Source organism: Porites lutea, chromosome 14, assembly GCF_958299795.1.
Source record: "Porites lutea chromosome 14, jaPorLute2.1, whole genome shotgun sequence".
Lineage (NCBI taxonomy): Eukaryota > Metazoa > Cnidaria > Anthozoa > Scleractinia > Poritidae > Porites > Porites lutea.
Genome location: NC_133214.1, coordinates 13,890,745 through 13,907,514, shown reverse-complemented (window position 1 = coordinate 13,907,514; position 16,770 = coordinate 13,890,745). Strand labels below are relative to the sequence as shown.

General features: G+C 40.8%; 1 protein-coding gene across 1 annotated transcript; it reads right to left on the bottom strand.

Annotated features, from left to right (window-relative positions):
- Positions 1-1,051: 1,051 nt before the first annotated feature.
- LOC140925312 (protein mono-ADP-ribosyltransferase PARP14-like) lies at positions 1,052-15,222 on the bottom strand. Its single transcript, XM_073375316.1, has 7 exons — positions 14,992-15,222; positions 14,171-14,422; positions 10,007-11,703; positions 9,471-9,707; positions 7,358-8,852; positions 5,599-5,931; positions 1,052-4,346 (listed from the first exon to the last, which is right to left on the bottom strand). The coding sequence occupies exons 1-7, from the start codon at positions 15,092-15,094 to the stop codon at positions 4,060-4,062; spliced, it is 4,404 nt and encodes a 1,467-aa protein (XP_073231417.1). The 5' UTR covers positions 15,095-15,222; the 3' UTR covers positions 1,052-4,059.
- Positions 15,223-16,770: the final 1,548 nt, after the last annotated feature.

Genomic DNA, 16,770 nt, shown 5'->3' with positions numbered 1-16,770 from the left:
GACTTTTCCGCAAGAAAAAGTCATGGGGAACTAGACCAAGGAGAAGTTAATTGTCTGCAAGCGTGACGACGTGACGGAAATAACAATTTTAATTTCAGCACATTTTTTTAAAAAGATTAAAAATTGCAGACAAAGCAAGAAAACAAAGAGCAGGAAATGGATCTGGAAGTATTCATTTACTGTTAAGCGAACAAGTCAACATTTTGTGTTTCCGTGGTAAAAAACAGAAAAGAAAGAAAGAGAGAAAGAAAATATGAGATCAAGATAACTCGTTTCTTTTGAGGGGCGGACAGTCAGTTTCGATTTACGCGTTGTGTGGACAAACAGTTTTTTCTTGTGCGCAAATGCTCCACCCGGGGGAAAGGGCAAAATAACTCTTTTTTTTGTTTGTTTGAAAAAGCTAAACATCGCAAACGCATGCCATAAATAAACAACACGCCTTTAACAGGCGATATTGGGCTATAGTAATTAAATATTTTCCATACTGAGTGTATAGCTTGTCCAGTAATTACTCCAACCCCTAGAAATAGAGATACATTTGTAGATCACTGATGAATTATGGCGCGTTCACTTGACAGTTTTCAGAATAAGAATAAGTTATTATATGAGCCATTGTGTTACCAGAACACATGTGTTCTGATATCTATTTTCAGCCAATCAATCAATGAATTTTCAGCTACGTCATTTGTAATAAGTCTTCGCGCCAAACAGAGGTTTTGATCGCCCCTTCGACATCTCTCGTTAAGGGACGGACCATTAGAAACGTTATGGGGGGGGGGGGGGGGGGGTTGGGGGAATTTTCGAGCCGCAGGAATTTTTTCGTTATCAAATTTCTTGTATGATTTTCTTAGGCCATAGCATGAATTTTTTTCTCATTTAATTTTCCCTTGGGAGAATATTTTTTTTGTACTTCGCCCGCCCACCCCATTAGTTTTCTAATGATCCGTCCCTAAGAGAGTGTCCATGAGACAACCAGGCAGGGGATGACGTAAAAAAGACTATCACCACAACCTCATGAAGCCAAACAAGTTTAACTAAAGTAGCGGTCGTCTGTTTAATTTATTTAAAAACTTGATTATTTCTCATATATTTGCTAGATACCAGACAATTGAAATTATTTATCAGATATCACTAATATTGCCTTTTCCATATCTAGCCGATTTTTTGAAAACCAACCCTAACGAAATGTGTGGTCATTTGAGTGAAAAGGCGTCAAAAGGCAGGTTTATTAAGCCCGAGAATCTCCAAAATCACAGTAACGAAGTAAAAGGAAAGGAGAAAAAGAAAGAGCAAGAAGAAGGAAAGGAGGAGAAGAAAAAAAAGCAATGGTTGCACTCTTAGTTTTTATAATAGCTACTTTGGCATAAAACAACTGTTCGATGCAAAAGGTCCATTTGGCGACAACGTTATCAAAAATCCGGCTAGATATACAATCATGCAAATCATGTATCTGGGTAATTTTTACGTACAATTGTTTAAATCTCTACTCTTACTATTTTAAACATACAATATGACAGAACAGTGTTAACCACTTCAGTATATACGTATATATGCTCTTTGCACTATTAAATTGCTTAAAGTCTCTTTAGATTAATGTCGAAAGGATGTTTCAAAGCAAGAAAATCATAATAGCATATCCGCGGTTTTAAGCCATTAACGTGTTATTAGTCTCTTTGCATCGTTCACAGTGAACATTTCCTGATAGGGACCTGCCCACTTAGCAAACACTATCAGTAAAGAAGGAGATGAAATCGGGAGCTGATTACCATGAAATGTATGTACATATATATAGTTTTTTCTATTGTGCCCACCACCATTATGATTGAAGGAAGTCTGATTTGGATCCAGCCGTTGACTTTCAAAAGAAATTTCAACACATAGCGTTAAGACCACACGACGTCAAAAAATTCTTAAATGGCGGTGCGCGGAAAAATCTGAGCGTAAAAAAGCAATATGGAGATTCCCTGTCGTCAACATTTGATTTTTTTTGGCTGGCTGGATCGAAAGTGGTATAGAGCATGATCATCATACAAGTACTAACTTAACGGGGATATCTAGATCTGTAGCTAATCCTGCTATAATTATTCTCATTTCTGAATGCGGCTAAACATTTCACTGAAATCTACTTAGATTAGAGTGTTATCGGTTTTGGTACCCTAATACCTTACACCTTCCCAGAATTCCTGTCAACAAAAGAACCAACGCGAGGCTCAGGTGACGATGATAAGAATGTCCACTAGAGACTCGGCCTCTTTTCTTGCTCACTGGCCTGGAATGAGGGAATAATTCAGTAATTATTAGATTCGGGATTCGGCATTCGTATGATCTGAAGAATTATCCAGATCCTCGAGGGCGTTTGTTTAATCTTCCTGGACCGATAACACCCTCTAAGATCTGCATAATCCAATAATTTTTAGCTATTGATAATTCAAAAAAATAATTCTGACATACTTCAAATCATTAAGCTTACCTCGATCGATGTAAAGTTCTGGTCTTCATTTGTCTGTTCCTCGGCAAATTCAGATGATAATAGGATGTTTACTTAAGCCTAAGACTTAAGTTTTGGAAGCAAGGAACAACGTTACAAAAAATTAAAAACCGGATCCTAGTAGAGGATCTAATCATCTATAAAATATACGAACAACAGAAAGCAAAGACCCTGAAGAAGAAAGGCGTACCTTTCAAAATATTGGCAAAAAATTATATTCCCAGATGTTAGCCTTCCTTCTTTCTCTAATTTCCAAAGATATTCTTCAAATATCAATTGTCATCCGTTGGGTAGTAATTTCGCTTTTCTACTATATGTTTTTATTTTTGGGCAGAAGTTCGGCTATTTCTTGCAGACAAAACGTGTGAAATTTTCCACAATCATCCCCAGCCCTATGAAGACAACTGAGCTAGCTGAGCTTCCCACAAGGCTTTAGGTTTGCCGTCCCTCTTTTGGCGATAGGCTGAACTATTAGGGAGCTGAAGCAAACACGATTTTGAGGGATGCACGTCAACCGGAAATGGACCTTTTTAATTTAGTCATGGACAGTGGTTTAGCCCAAATTCTCGGCCAAATCGCCTCTATAAGAATAAAGGCACTTAGCGATACATATTTGGTAGCGTAAAGTCATTAAGCTTAGCCATAAGTTGCCGATAAATTCCCAAAAAGTTGCCAATAAAAGTGTCTAAAAGTTGCTATTTTATTTTTAAAGTTTTCGAAAAGTTGCTGAATTCCGAAAAAGTTGCCGAATAGTTGCTATTTTATTTTACTTGTTTGCACGTGAAGTTGGTTTATTGCAGATTTTACTGACCGGATTCGTCTGGATTTTTTTTCTCTAGCCATTTTAGCTAACTCGGGGTAGCGAAATTTGCCCCCAGCCTTTTAGCTTCCTCAATAGGATTAATCGGGCCTGATGACAGTCCGCCGTCTTGAAAAACGTGTCATGTGATACCACTGAACTCGCGGAAAGGCGTGCAAGCTGGCATTGATGATTGGGCCAGTCCTGGAGTCCACACACTCACACAGTAGTATAAACCAGTTGAATTTAGCTGACGTTTCTTTCGAAAGCTAATAAATGTCGCGAAAAAAGTAAAATGCTAAAAAAAATTAAAAGTTGCCGAAACGTTGCCGAGCAACTTGTGGCTAAGAGTAAAGGTCTCAATTCCAGTTGACGTGCGTCCCCCCAAAACGCCTTTGCTTAAGCTCCCTATTGATGTTCTTTTACCGCGGATATACGTAAGCGTGTACCATATTTGGTCAACGCTAGCTGGTTATTAGCCGGAGAATTTGAGCCAATCAGAAACAGAAAATATTTTGAATAAAATGACCCATCCTCTCCTCAATAGTCAAAAAAGGTGCCCAATCATAGGGGGGACGGGAAACGTGGTCCGTCCGCCATTTTGTCTTTTTGCGACCCTGAAGACGAAGCCCAAATTATGATTGGGTTGCCCAGGCAGCCCAACAATGAATACATGTATTTGAAACTCTAATTATCTATAGGTAGTGCAGGATGATACTCGTTAAAATAACCTCAATTACCAACCACCCGAATGGGCTAATTTAACTACTCTTTACGGTTTCTTGAATGTTATTATGTACTCGGGATAGCAATGGAAATCATTAAAAATCACAAAAATAGTCGGATCGTCCTTTTTGTTGACGACCGAGTCGTAAAGAATTTCTGGTTTGTTGGGATCTATTGGGGGTGGCCTCTTCATTCCTTGATTTCCAGCGGTGTACTTCCCAACAAGCACTATCGCCAGGTACATGCAGCGTTCACCGTGAGGGCCTGGTTGTGAATATGTCTCCGAGTAACTGGCATCTTTTGCAAAGTAAACACCATCGCCGTAGGCCGTCGCTGCAAACAAACATATCAGAGCGCCATCACTTGGTTTGTAAGTGAGTTTTTGCATAGTAATGAGCTACAAGTACCTGAATTACAAAATTCAATAAAACCTTTTCTCGATGAACTGACTTCCTCTGCGGTTGAGGATGTAAACAATCTCTTCTCTTTCTATTTGGATGATTAATTTAGCCTTCACAGGAATTAATAAACAGCCACTTTGTACCTTTTACACTGGCACTGAGGAACTAGGTTGTAATGACGAATCATGCAATTCAGGCTTCTGGGAGACTGCCAACCTACCCCTCCCCTATGCAAATATTAACACTTAGTTCTCACTTAAGCCTGGTTTTCACTAGCTCATAATCATAAGCATAAGGGCATATACGCACGCGCAGAATGGCATATTTGACTCAATTCTCAATACCAGCTCTCCTCAACCCGATGATATACAAGATAGCCGACGAAGCGTCCGCCATATTGCTTTTGATATATTCACATAAGGTCTGGGTCAAAGTGACCTATGATTGGTCCACGGCCTTGTGCTTATGCTTGTGCTTATGTCGACCCAGTTTTCACTAGTTTAAGCTACGACATAAGCACAAGCACAAGCACAAGGAGAATGAAGTTGTCCGTTTTTCTTGTTCTTTTGCTTATGCTTATGTCGACCCAGTTTCACTTGCTTACACATGTGCTTGTGCTTATGCTTCTGCTTATGCACTAGTGAAAACAAGGCTTTAGGGCAAAATGATGGCTTTCACTGGAGGGGTAGGTGGGCAGTTTCCCATAAACCTAAATTGATCTGTAATGACAACATAAGGGCTTTCTCAAGAGAAGACAGCTCTAAATGCCGCGGCCCATCATTAGTTCTAACAAATAGAATATAATAACTCCCATTGGGGGGTTTATGTATGACTAGCGTCATGTGTGGCTCACCGATCAGTAAAGCTCTAGCTTGTTTGTCTCTTGATCAATCGCTTCGCAGCCATTGGCTATTTCATGGTCACATAATAGCAACTAAATTCATATGCATCCCGTGTGGGATACAAACAGTGTTTCCCACTTAGAAAAATTACTGCCGTTGAGCACAGAAGTGGTGGAATTTTTTGTCGTTTGACCGTGTTAATAAGGAGCAGGAAAATAGGGAACTGTGTTTGTGCCTGCATGCTTGTTTTCTTAGCCCTTATGTTGCCCCCTAGGAAAGGTTAGTTACTCTTTGATCATTTTGCTGCTAGCTAAAAAAAAGGACACTTTATGCCTGACTCACCATTTTTACCACACAGACTCCTGTTAAATCCTTGCACGTTTATGGGCTTAAAAGATTCGTACTTTGTTCCATGGAAAAGTTTCAGCTGATTTTCATGGGGGCCGTTTTTCAAATCCATAGTTTGTTTTCTCACAGCGTATGCGTTAAACAGCGATGGGTTTTGAACTCTTTCTATGTTGGTTATGGAGACTTTCCCACGCAGCGACTGAAGAAACTTCTCTTCGACCGTTTTGAACTCTTGGGAGTCCTGTGCAAGGCTGACCAAATGCAGAGTCTCTTCTTTACCGCGCTCGTCTCGAGGCTGGGGGTCCCATTCATCAGGGAGAGGATAGACTAATTAAAAACAAATGTCTTCTTGTGAGTTAAATATTTTCTCTCACGGAGCTCACTGTAAAATCATTAGCGGGAGAAAATCAACTAGAAAATAAAAAAGTTAGTAGGCTGAACAACCGCGATGATCACTTTGTTGATTTTTACCTCTATAGTTAACAGTAGAATTTTTTCAGTTTTATATACTTAATCTATGTTCATTCCTGTTATGGAACTTAGTGAAAAGCCCGATAAATTGTTGGATCTGACCGACGTCAGTGGCTTGATACAAACTCAGAGTTCAAATGGTAATGTAGCAACGAGGAAGTACCTGATATGTCGACGTCCCGTCAGAACCTTGAATTCTTTTTAGACCTTTTTGCAATTTTCTAACTTTTGCTGGTGCCTACGATGTTCATTCCTCATTTAATTTCAAATCTACAATTAACATCGAATTTGTCTTTTTATACCTCATCGTAAGTGTTCACAATGTTTCAAAAAAAGGGGGGGGGGGGGAAGGGGGGGCAGGCAATGTGAAATCGTTTAAATATACTTCCAGCAGATTTCGACCATTCCAAAAAGGCCACGAGTTTAACCAAAGCAGTACAGTCATTCTGAAGTCTTAAATTTTATCAGTCTGATGCTTTGATTGCTGTCGTTGTTTTATTTGGCTACACACGAAAAGTCCATGCAAAAGTTAGAATTTAGAGTGCAGGGTCGGGCTGTTCGAAGGTGGGTTAAGATAACGCATGGTTAGTGCGAAATTTGAACTCAGAACTGAGAGCTTAAAAAACAAATTCAGTTTAATTCTCTTTGCCTACAATTTGATACTCTAAAAAGAATATAGAAAATTATCCTAGAGAGTGCTTTTGATGAAAAGAAAAAGAAGCCCTGGTTCAAATTTAACCCTGGGTTAGCGCTAACCGGCGTTGGAACAACTGGGCCCAGGGCTGGGTTGATCAAAGCAGGATTAAGATAACCCAGGGCTAGTGTAAAATTTCAATTCAGATATGACAGCTCAAAAAGCAAATTCAGTTTTATTCTATTTGTCCACAATTTGATGATTTGATGCTCTAAAAAGAATAGAGAAAATTATCCTGAAAAATGCTTTTGAACAACAAAAACAAAGAAACCTGGGTTAAAATTTAACCCTGGGTTAGCGCTAACCGGCTTTCGAACAACTGGGCCCTGGATCTGAATTCAGTCTAAGGACTGTCGACTGTAGTCTTGGGCCTGGGGTCTGGCATCCAAGATGTTTGAACAGAACAAACAAAATTTGGTTGTATGTCAGTGGTATTTTTCCAGGGGTTAATTGCCTTTTTTGTTGTCTTATGGTCTGTTTGAAAGCATTGTAGTTGATCTACTATTTGTTACTTTTTCTACGTTGACTTGACATTTTCTATTTTGACAGACGCTAAACAGACTAAAGTTAAATATAGCATTTTCTTACCATCTATTCGTTGGACTTGCTTGATCCTCCCATTTCTCAAAAATGTAACTTCCATGGTCCCAAAGTTGATTTCGGCCTTTAAATCCTCATGCGTAAAAAGCAGCGACGGTTTCTTGCTTTTATATGCTGAGTCTATTTCATTGTTGGCCATTTTTTCGAAAGGCTCCAGTTTTCCTGAGACGTCGACCATGTACCATTGAACAGTTTTGGACGTTTGTTCTGCTCGCTCTTCCCTGTGCTCTCGTTCCCTCTGCTCATCGATGGCATCGGACACTTCTGAGTTTATGTCCATCACATCTTTAGGAAGCCCTTCCAGTCTGATGGTATCGGCTTCTGGTTGGTCTAATTTCACATCTCGTGCACGTGCCATTCTTTTTAGGTCACGTATACACCGTTTGGACAAACGGTTGATGACATCATGTTTTATAACGCGCGGATGCTTGCATGCCTTTATGAGTCCATCCTTTAGGGCTTCTATTACTGCTTCAAAGGACTCTGTGGTCCCATGAACGATTACCTTTTGGCGTCGCCAATATGTAGGGAGATCATCCGCTGGGGCCTCCAGAGTTTCGTCATTGTAAGCTGCATCTGCTACCTCTTCGTTGGCTTCGGAGCAACTGACAGGAGCGTTCTCCCTTTGGAAGTCTTCCATCTCGTTCACAAATGCACCAATTTTGGAGTCGTCAAAGACCACAACTCTCACGTCATAAACGGATTGGGAAGGTTTGTCAGCAAACGCAGCGATTGCTTTAAAAACTACTTCTGCCGAGTCCTCAGGGGATAATCCCAATCCTCCACTACCAACCGCTGGAATGGACACCGAATCCAACCCTTCGGAATCAGCCACCTTAAGGGCTTTCTCTACACATGCCTGAAGATGCTTCTTGTTTCCAGATACTACAACCATATGTATAATATTCTTGGTTGATAACAATCCAGCTGAGGTCATCAAAACTTCTCCTGGACGCTGCGGTGCTTTTGAACGTAGCTCTCTTTGCACCACTTCGCCGCAGACCTCAGCAATGACTTTGCTTAAGTTGCCACTTTCCATGTCAAGGTCTTGGGTTACTACATTGCAGATTGCGTCGGAAAATTCCTGCGTGATGTCTCCTTTTACAAGCTTCACCGTAAGTCCTTCGAGGTAAACCTCTTTACAACTAAATTCAGATACAGGGGTCATCCGGCGTCTTTTTCGCAGGTCAGCTGGACGTCTAGAGGGCCTTGGCTTTGAATAGTTTTCTTTCTTAAACTTTCTAAACTTTTCTTCAAACTCTGTAATGCCAAGCTGGTCACCGCAGTACACAATGAATCTGAACTCCTCTAGAGGTGAGTCTGGGTTTGCTTGACTGTAATCAAGAGCAGCTTCTATCATAATTTGGACAGCGACGTCATACGGGAAACCAAGGTTACCCGTTCCTATCAGTGGTAGACCAATAGTGCTCGCCCCCAGCAAAGAAGCTTTGTCAAAACACTTCCGCAACAAATCTCTGAGAATCTGTTGGACCAAAGAGGTAACATGAGTTTGGACCAAGCAAGAACCCTGTAAACAGGTGGGTTATTTTTAGTTTCGATAGCACATGCTTGTTTATTTAATTATTTATTTGAAATACTTTCAATATTACGGCCGACATTCACTGTGAGGGCTCCTTGATACCTTCGGCCATTGGTTGAAATACGAAGGTAGTCCAAACAGATAGTCTTCGGTTCATTAATATGACTGCACATAATTACTTAAGCGAAATTAACTCGTTTCTATCAAAACAAATATATCTTAAGTAGCATAGAAGGGCCGGACTCAATGAACCACCCCTTTTCCACAGAAATCGTCTAAACAGCTAGGGCTGAGCATTATCGACAAATCCCAGTGCCCTGGCTTCGTGGATTTTGCGAAGGAATCCCATAAACGTCAAGACAGAGTAGTTTCACAGGTTTATTATTCGAATTAGCAAGTGTCAATTAGTTCTGGACCTGCGATGTCACTTGTTTTCAATGACGAACCTCAATGAGAATATTATGTAGTCCTGACCTCGCTTATGAGATTAATAAAAACCAAAAACAGGGTTTATTCAATCCCTATGTTTAACAAAATGCGACTTTGTTCATTCCTGCCAACCTGTTTTTGCTCAGCAGTTTCTTTCCATGGACAACACACACAGTGAATTACCCAGCGGCAGGGTAGGTTTCCAGGAACGGTGTGAATAATGTCGCCTTCACCGAGGTCAGCTGTCTCATCCTCTTTTTCTCTCAAGGCTTTTTGCAGTGCTGGTCCAGCGGCTTTGCTCATCGCAGTTGCAACCGCACCAATGGAGAGTTTAAAGTTTGAGCCCACAGAACACACTAAAATATCTGCCTGCAATGAATAACAGTTTCGTCAGATCGATATACTGGTCCGATGGCCTATACCTTGTGTTCTCTCAAACTAACTTATTTAGAGCGGGTAAAACTTTATCAGTTCAAAAACCTGATAAACCTTTGGAGACACTTTCCAGATCAAACCGGAAGTTAGAGTGGGAATTACTACGGTTCAGTAAATGAAACGAAGTTTTCACAAAAGCGTTGTATTGTGAACTCGTTCACTTGTTTGTTTTGGTTTGGTTTTTGGTGTTCCTTTTCAGGGTGAATAAGTGCAAAAAGAATAGTAAGGCAAACCTTTTCTTCTTCAATGTTTCCTGTCTTCCAGATAACCTTTTTTCCCGCTGAGGTGACTATGGTTTCTTTATTTTCATCAACCTCGTCTTCACCGTCACTACCGGTGCTCAATGGCTCATCGTCGTCACTTTCATCGTCTTCACGTTGGTCTCCGTTTTGTTCCGTAATTTCGATAACACACTTTTGCTCTTGTTCTACAGCTGCGATCAACCGTTTTCCATCCTCTTGAGCTAAGAAGCTTCGCATGCCTGGTGTGGAAATATTAAACATCTTCTCTTTAATTTGCTCTTGCAAAAGGTACAACCTCTCCTCTACCTCCTTTACGCCATCCTCAGTTCCAGAAAAGACTATTCGATCGCCGTTTTCATCTAAAGAAATCTCGACTGCGTGAAAGGCAATTGCAAGCTCTTCTTTGATTTTGGATAGTTCATCTTTGTAGAACTCATTGAAGAACCTTCGATGTATCGACGAACCTAGTCTGAACTCTCCTTCTGTTGCTTTCTTCTCGTTAAGAAAGTCCCTCATTTTGGTAACAGCTTCTGAGACATCTTGCCTGAACCCAAAGACGGCAATGCAAGATAGTTCTCGTTTTGTGCGGATCTTAAGCCGCTTTTCCAATTTCTTACAAAGATCTTTCCACTTTTCGGATCCTATGAGATGGTTATCTCTGTCGTTAACAACGAGACTTCGGTCGCTGATTAGCACTTCCATCGCCTTCGTCCTGCCTTGTATAGTTTCCTCCGGTGTTCGCCCGATAAGGATGACCTTTTTGGTTTTCTCGTCGACGTTGAAGGAGCACCCCTCTGGCAGTTCAGCCGCCATCTTTCGTTTCCCGACTTTGGTTTTTAAGATGTCTAAAATCTCTGGAGGATAAGGCATGGAATTGTGGTCGATTTCGTCCAGACGCAGCTTCAGGTATGACATGACCGACGCCATCAGATCTTTAGGTGTTTTAACGACAAGGCTTTTGCTGCCTAAGTCGAGTTTCGCTTGAATTTCGGTATTAATTTCTTTCTTCAGTATATCTTCAATTCTGGCATTTTGAAGAAGTTGCAGCTTTTCGCAAGGTATGTCTGTTTTTCTCTTCTGCTCCAACTTTCTCTCAAGGACCTCTCGTTTGATGTCTTTGAGGCGAACCTTTAGCCTTTCTTCAAAATCGGGCATATTTGATTTTTGACATATCAGTATTAGCTGGCAAGATTCCTTTTGTAATTTTACTTGCGCTGTGAGTTTCGGAAGTGCCCTTTCGACTTGCGGCAGCTGATCGGCAACTTCGTCCAAAATTTCCTCTTCCAGTGGAAAATCTTTAGCACAACAGTTATCGAGAAATGCGTCGACGATATCAGAACAGTGGCGTTTCCAAACCTGTTCATCGAACTCCTGGTCCACTTTATGTCCACCATATTTAATCAGCACATATGCATCTTCGTTCCACCTGATTCGAGCACGTTCTTTCAAGTCTAGCTCTTCCCTCAGTTTCACCTCTTGGTTTGACTTCATTACAAATTCCATTAAGTCCCGATTAACTGACTTGTAGAATTCTGGTTGTCTGGATCCTTCAGGTTCACCTGGAAGAGGTCGCAATGATCCCTTTGGTTGCTTATCTTCACCAGTTATTCCCATGTAAGGGTAAAAAGCCTCCACGTGAAGGGCTTTTTCATTTAAAAAGTGATCCATCGTCGTTGCTTTCTTTACACCTGTGATACACAGAGAAAAACACACAAAAGTAGTAATAAGAAAAAATTACGGGGTGCTTTGACCTATCTTGATCCATGACTCTCTCTGCCTTGGAAAACTGATGTCAATAGGGACCTTAAGATCCGGAGATTGACTAATTGGCGTGGGTGGGTGGGTCGTGAGTCGTGCGTCGAGGGCCGTGGGTCGTGCGTCGTTGGTCGTGCATCGTGCCTAATAATAGCCGTCATGCTTTGTGGATAGTGGCTCTTCGAAAAGACTCTTGCTCTTAGACTTTGAAGGCACCGTCTCCCTTTACTGTCTTTACACGACCCCTAACATTTATGTAAAGTTTCTCCGATAAAATTTAGTAATGCAAACTTATCAACGAAATATTTCCTCCTCGTAGACTTGCTCATAAGTAGAGCTCAAAATTTTTCTCCAGCGCAATGCGCGAGCTAGAATTTTTTTATGTTTTCGGTGGCAAAGTGAGCGATGGGAGAGACCGGGAGCTGGGCCTAAGTCTATCCTCCCCGGTCCTCTTCCATTTTCCTGCATGTTCCTCGCACACTCTGCGTACATAGTGAAATGCACATGCGTCCAATGAAACCACTTCCAGTTTTAAAAAAGAAAAAACACTCCTTAATCCCGGCCTTTGTTTCACATTCTATATCGTTGGACAAAAACCTTCCAGTATGGCTTTTAAATCAAATTAGGCATTTAGTTTAGGGAAGACTATTCCATAAAACAAATTATGACCAATCATCACCATTTAAACACGTCAATTCTAGCACTATTTTAGTAACAGCAAACTTCCTTTGAGTGACAATATTTAAAAGCCTAAATCACAGATCTAGTGGTAGTCCGTGTAAAGAAGTTTTAACTTCAACTGATAACATTTGTTCATAGAGAACATAACACTTTATGGGCAAATCACAGGGTGTGAAAACCTTCGTGCCATCAATTTTCTTTCCAGGCCTCGTTTAAGTTATTCTAAGATGATATGAAATAATCTCGTTATGAAATTGAAGTCATGAACATATGCTTTTTTGGTTTGTTTTTTGACAACTTTACACCCAACACGCGTACCCAGTTTGTCGCCTTCAATTTTAACAATTTTCACCCATTTTCACTACCTTTGCTAGCAAATTTCCTAGGGTACTAAAACTTGTGATAAAAAAGGTAGGCCGCGCCAACTAACAAATAATGAAAGTGTGTTAATATCAGTAGCAGGACTGAACGTCTTTGAATCAAAAGCTATCTCAGAGCACTTGACCTTAGTTAGAACTGCCCGGACAGACCAGTCCATTCGTTAAGAGGATTCCGGTATTGATCAGGACTATCCTGCTGCATCAGCCGGTTTCTGAAGGGTATACAAAGCAGTGATGAGATTTTAATTAAAAATATCCTGAAAAAAGGCTTTAACCACACCGCTTTGATAATCAGGTTGGTTTCACTAAAAAGATATGGACTGGTCTCGCTTTATTGAAAAATTATGTGACTGTGGACTTAACACGAAAGACGGAGGCCACTGACTCGTGTGCGACTCACCTTCCACGACCCACATCCCACGACGTACGACCCACGACCCACCTACCAATGCGATTTAGCCATCCTCTAAGATCCGAGGACGGCGTCGAAAAAGCCAATTAAAGAGAGGATTCACGTTCTCTCAATCTTTATCATGATTATTCCAATTCACTCATACTTACAGCCTTTGTGAAAATATTATGTAGCCGAACTCTCTTGGAGCTGAATTCCTAAGAACTATATCCCAAGTTCACAAGAAAAAAAAACATTTCGTTTTCGCTTGTCTACGCCCTGCTTAGAACATAAAATAAATTTTAATGTCGTCGTCGTGCAGGTACGGCTAATATATGTGCAAAAAAGTGCGCTGCACGCACAAAGAGGCACCCTCGTTGCCGTTGCTATTGCCGTCGTCGCGGGATCTAAAGGTCCCTTCTGGCTCCTGCAGGGATGCAATACAATAAACTGACGCCACAAACGTGGCTCAAGATCCGTTCATTTAATTAAACAATAACGTTCAGTTGTCTTATAAAATCTTACTCCAATCTCAGTATTAGGGGTGCGTATTACATCGAAAGTAAAATCATCATAATACTTCTGTGTTAAGGTTGATGGCGAAGAGTTTTTCATCCAACATAAAACCAAACAAGGACGTTTCCTATTTCGGATTCACAAATTCATTAGGATTCACCATCTTTGAGAAGGCTTCGCGGAGCTGAGGCATTTTCCCATACATATCAGTATTGACAAGTATGTAGGTTTGATTACCAGCCGCTGTTCGGGAACATGGCCGGACCCGAGAGAGAGAGGCGGGAATCGAGGCATACCTCAGTGGCGGATCCAGGGGATTTTGGAGACCTCAAGGTCTGGATCCGACACTGATGTTTAATAGGCCGTGTACGAAACCTGAAATTACGTGGGGTCGAAACTTAGTAGAAAAGGAGCTTAGAAAATGTTACTTACTTCTTTTGTCTTTGAAGTAGACAATAGCTCTCTTGTGCTTTTTATCTTCCTCCCAAAGTCGATGGTTTACCTGCACTCCGCGAGCCAGATCTAAAGAACCAACTTCATCAAAATAAGCTTCAACTTGCTCCACTGTGGTGTCCTCGGAAAACTCACTGACAAAAATGCTCTTGCATTCTGGCGCCCTTTCAATGACGTAGTTCACGCCTTCTTGTGGTCTTCTTTTCGCTTCGGTCAGCATATTTGAAAAATCTTAGGTAAAATAAATATTGTTAAGCCTAAATCAACATGTACACTTTTTAACCGAGGTTGGGTTTTACTTCGACGGACTTTTTTTCCGAAGACACATTTAGAGTTTGTGACAAAGACTGTAGATCTATATTTATGGCGATCCCTTTGGAGTAATTTCGAGAGCCCTCATCGGCGTCTCGCAAGTTTGCTAAAGATGATACAATAAAACCCGGCGACTAAGAACCTGGATTGTAAGAACCTGTTACGCTAAAATTTGCCACCTTTTAGCCTAAAAATTTTAAACAGGTTCTTATTTTCTAAAATCTATGAAAAAATTCTGTACCGGATTGGGCAAATAAGATAAGCCAACATTCGAAATCCTCTTTGGAGACAAAGGTGCCTAAATCTTTCAATCTATTCATGAGGTAAATGTTAAGATTACAAGGTGTTAGTATTGTTATTAGTGTTATGATTGTAATAGGACAAGGAATCCCAACGAATGTATGTTATGATCTGACTCCCTTCAAAATACTTGAGGTCAATGCTTAATTATTGAAACTGTCAATTTACTGCTTACTTTTAAGTTTTACCTGGTCCTGAGAGTTTTTTAGTGTTCAATGTCACGATAGCTTTTCCATTTCCAAACCACTCCAAATGCCTTACTTTATAGGCGCCGCCGCTGACCAGCTCCATGAAATTCTTTAAGCTGTCTCGTGATGATTTGTGACGCAGTCCCAAGACATACAACTTGTTCCACTCGTACTTGATATCAGGTTGTGTAAAACCTAAGAAGACTGGATCGTAACGTTGCCGTTGCACTGCTCCGGGCTGGCTGTTAGGCCCTGCGTGATTAAATGATTAAATAAATAAATAAGGAGCAAATAAATAAATAAATAAATATTGCCGGATATGTTTATATAAGACGTTAAAGACGCCTAGCGTAAATACGGAAAATACGGCTGATTGATGCGGTTAACAGAAAAGAAGAACACCATGTGCTCAGTACAGCAAGACACCGTGATCTGGTATTTGGTCAACACGCTGGTTCTGATATTAACATCGACCTGACTGCGACAAATCCGCCTGAATTACATTTCCGATATAGGAAAAAGAAGTCGCATCCTAGAATCTACTGCCGCATGTTTTCGAAGTTGTTACGAGTGCAGCTTCGCAGATTTGAAAGTAGTAACGACTTACGATTGTCGCCGGGTAGGTTAGTGGCGTATGAAGCCACGGACGGGCAAAAACATTGCCAAGAGAACTGAAAATGTTTGAATTTTTTCAAATTGTACTGTTAGAGCCCGATAGTTAATTTGAAGAGGTTTTTTCAAGCCAATCTTATCCAATTTTTTTCCAATTGGCTTTTTTTTCAAGCCAATCAAAGTGAAATTTTATGGTGTATAAATTTTAATTTACACACCATGCCATGTTCGGCATCATGATTTGTATCAAAATTCTAAGCCAAAATATATCTAACTTTTATCTTTAACTTATTCCAAAGAGCATTTTCTAAAGCAAATTCTTCCAACCCGTTCCTTATTACCGTATTTATTCGATTAAACGCCGCCCTTGAATAAACGCCAACCTCGATTAAACGCCGCAGATGGAAACAAAATTACCAATAAACGCGACCCTCGAATATTAAAAAAAACGCCGCACCTAATCAGAAGAATGCGGCGTTTACTCCAAAAACCTCGGTACAACTTGGTAATTTACACCATCCAGACGTTTACGATTCTATCTCAGCATAATAACATACAATAACTGTTGTCAGTGATATATATATATATAAAAAGTGATTTCGAAATAAACGCCGCCCTTGAATAAACGCCTCATTGAAAACGCTAAAAATTTAATTAAGGCCGGCCGCGGCGTTTAATCGAATAAATACGGTATGCCCACTAAAGTACAACAGTTTAACGGTGTAAGGAAGTAATCGGAGTGCTTCATCTCTTCAGTCATTCATTTAAAGAAGCCGTTTTTCGTTAGTTGACAACTACGATGTCGACAATTAACTTACCTCCTCTTCCGTGACCACGGCCTGGTGTGTTCGTGCTGATACTACGCCCTCTTCTTCCCCTGGTACCTCTACCACGAATTGGCTGTCGACCATCTTCACGCTGATTTTGGTGCGGTACCGACCTGCTTGACGCCCCTCGAGTAGCATTAGCTATTCTCCTGCCACGATGTGGCCCTCCTCTCGGTGGTCTTGTGTGTTGAGCCTTTGTGGGTACTGTTTTCCAGGTGTCTCTTTCACTTCGAAATAAGGAGTCGCTATGGTGATGGTTTGCAGCCGTGGTATCAGTACTTCCATTTTCATTGTCTTGGTCTTTGTTAGTAGAACTCGTAGGTTTCTGGTGTTCTTCAGA

Bases quoted from the DNA above. Each gene is read 5' to 3' on its own strand.
- LOC140925312 (XM_073375316.1), bottom strand. From the start codon at position 15,094: ATGGAGCTGGTCAGCGGCGGCGCCTATAAAGTAAGGCATTTGGAGTGG. The intron at 9,708-10,006 runs GTTTGCCTTACT...TATTCATTGCAG, and splicing joins GAAACATTGAAGAAGAAAAG to GCAGATATTTTAGTGTGTTC. The intron at 5,932-7,357 runs GTAAGAAAATGC...GTTTTTAATTAG, and splicing joins GCAAGTCCAACGAATAGATG to TCTATCCTCTCCCTGATGAA.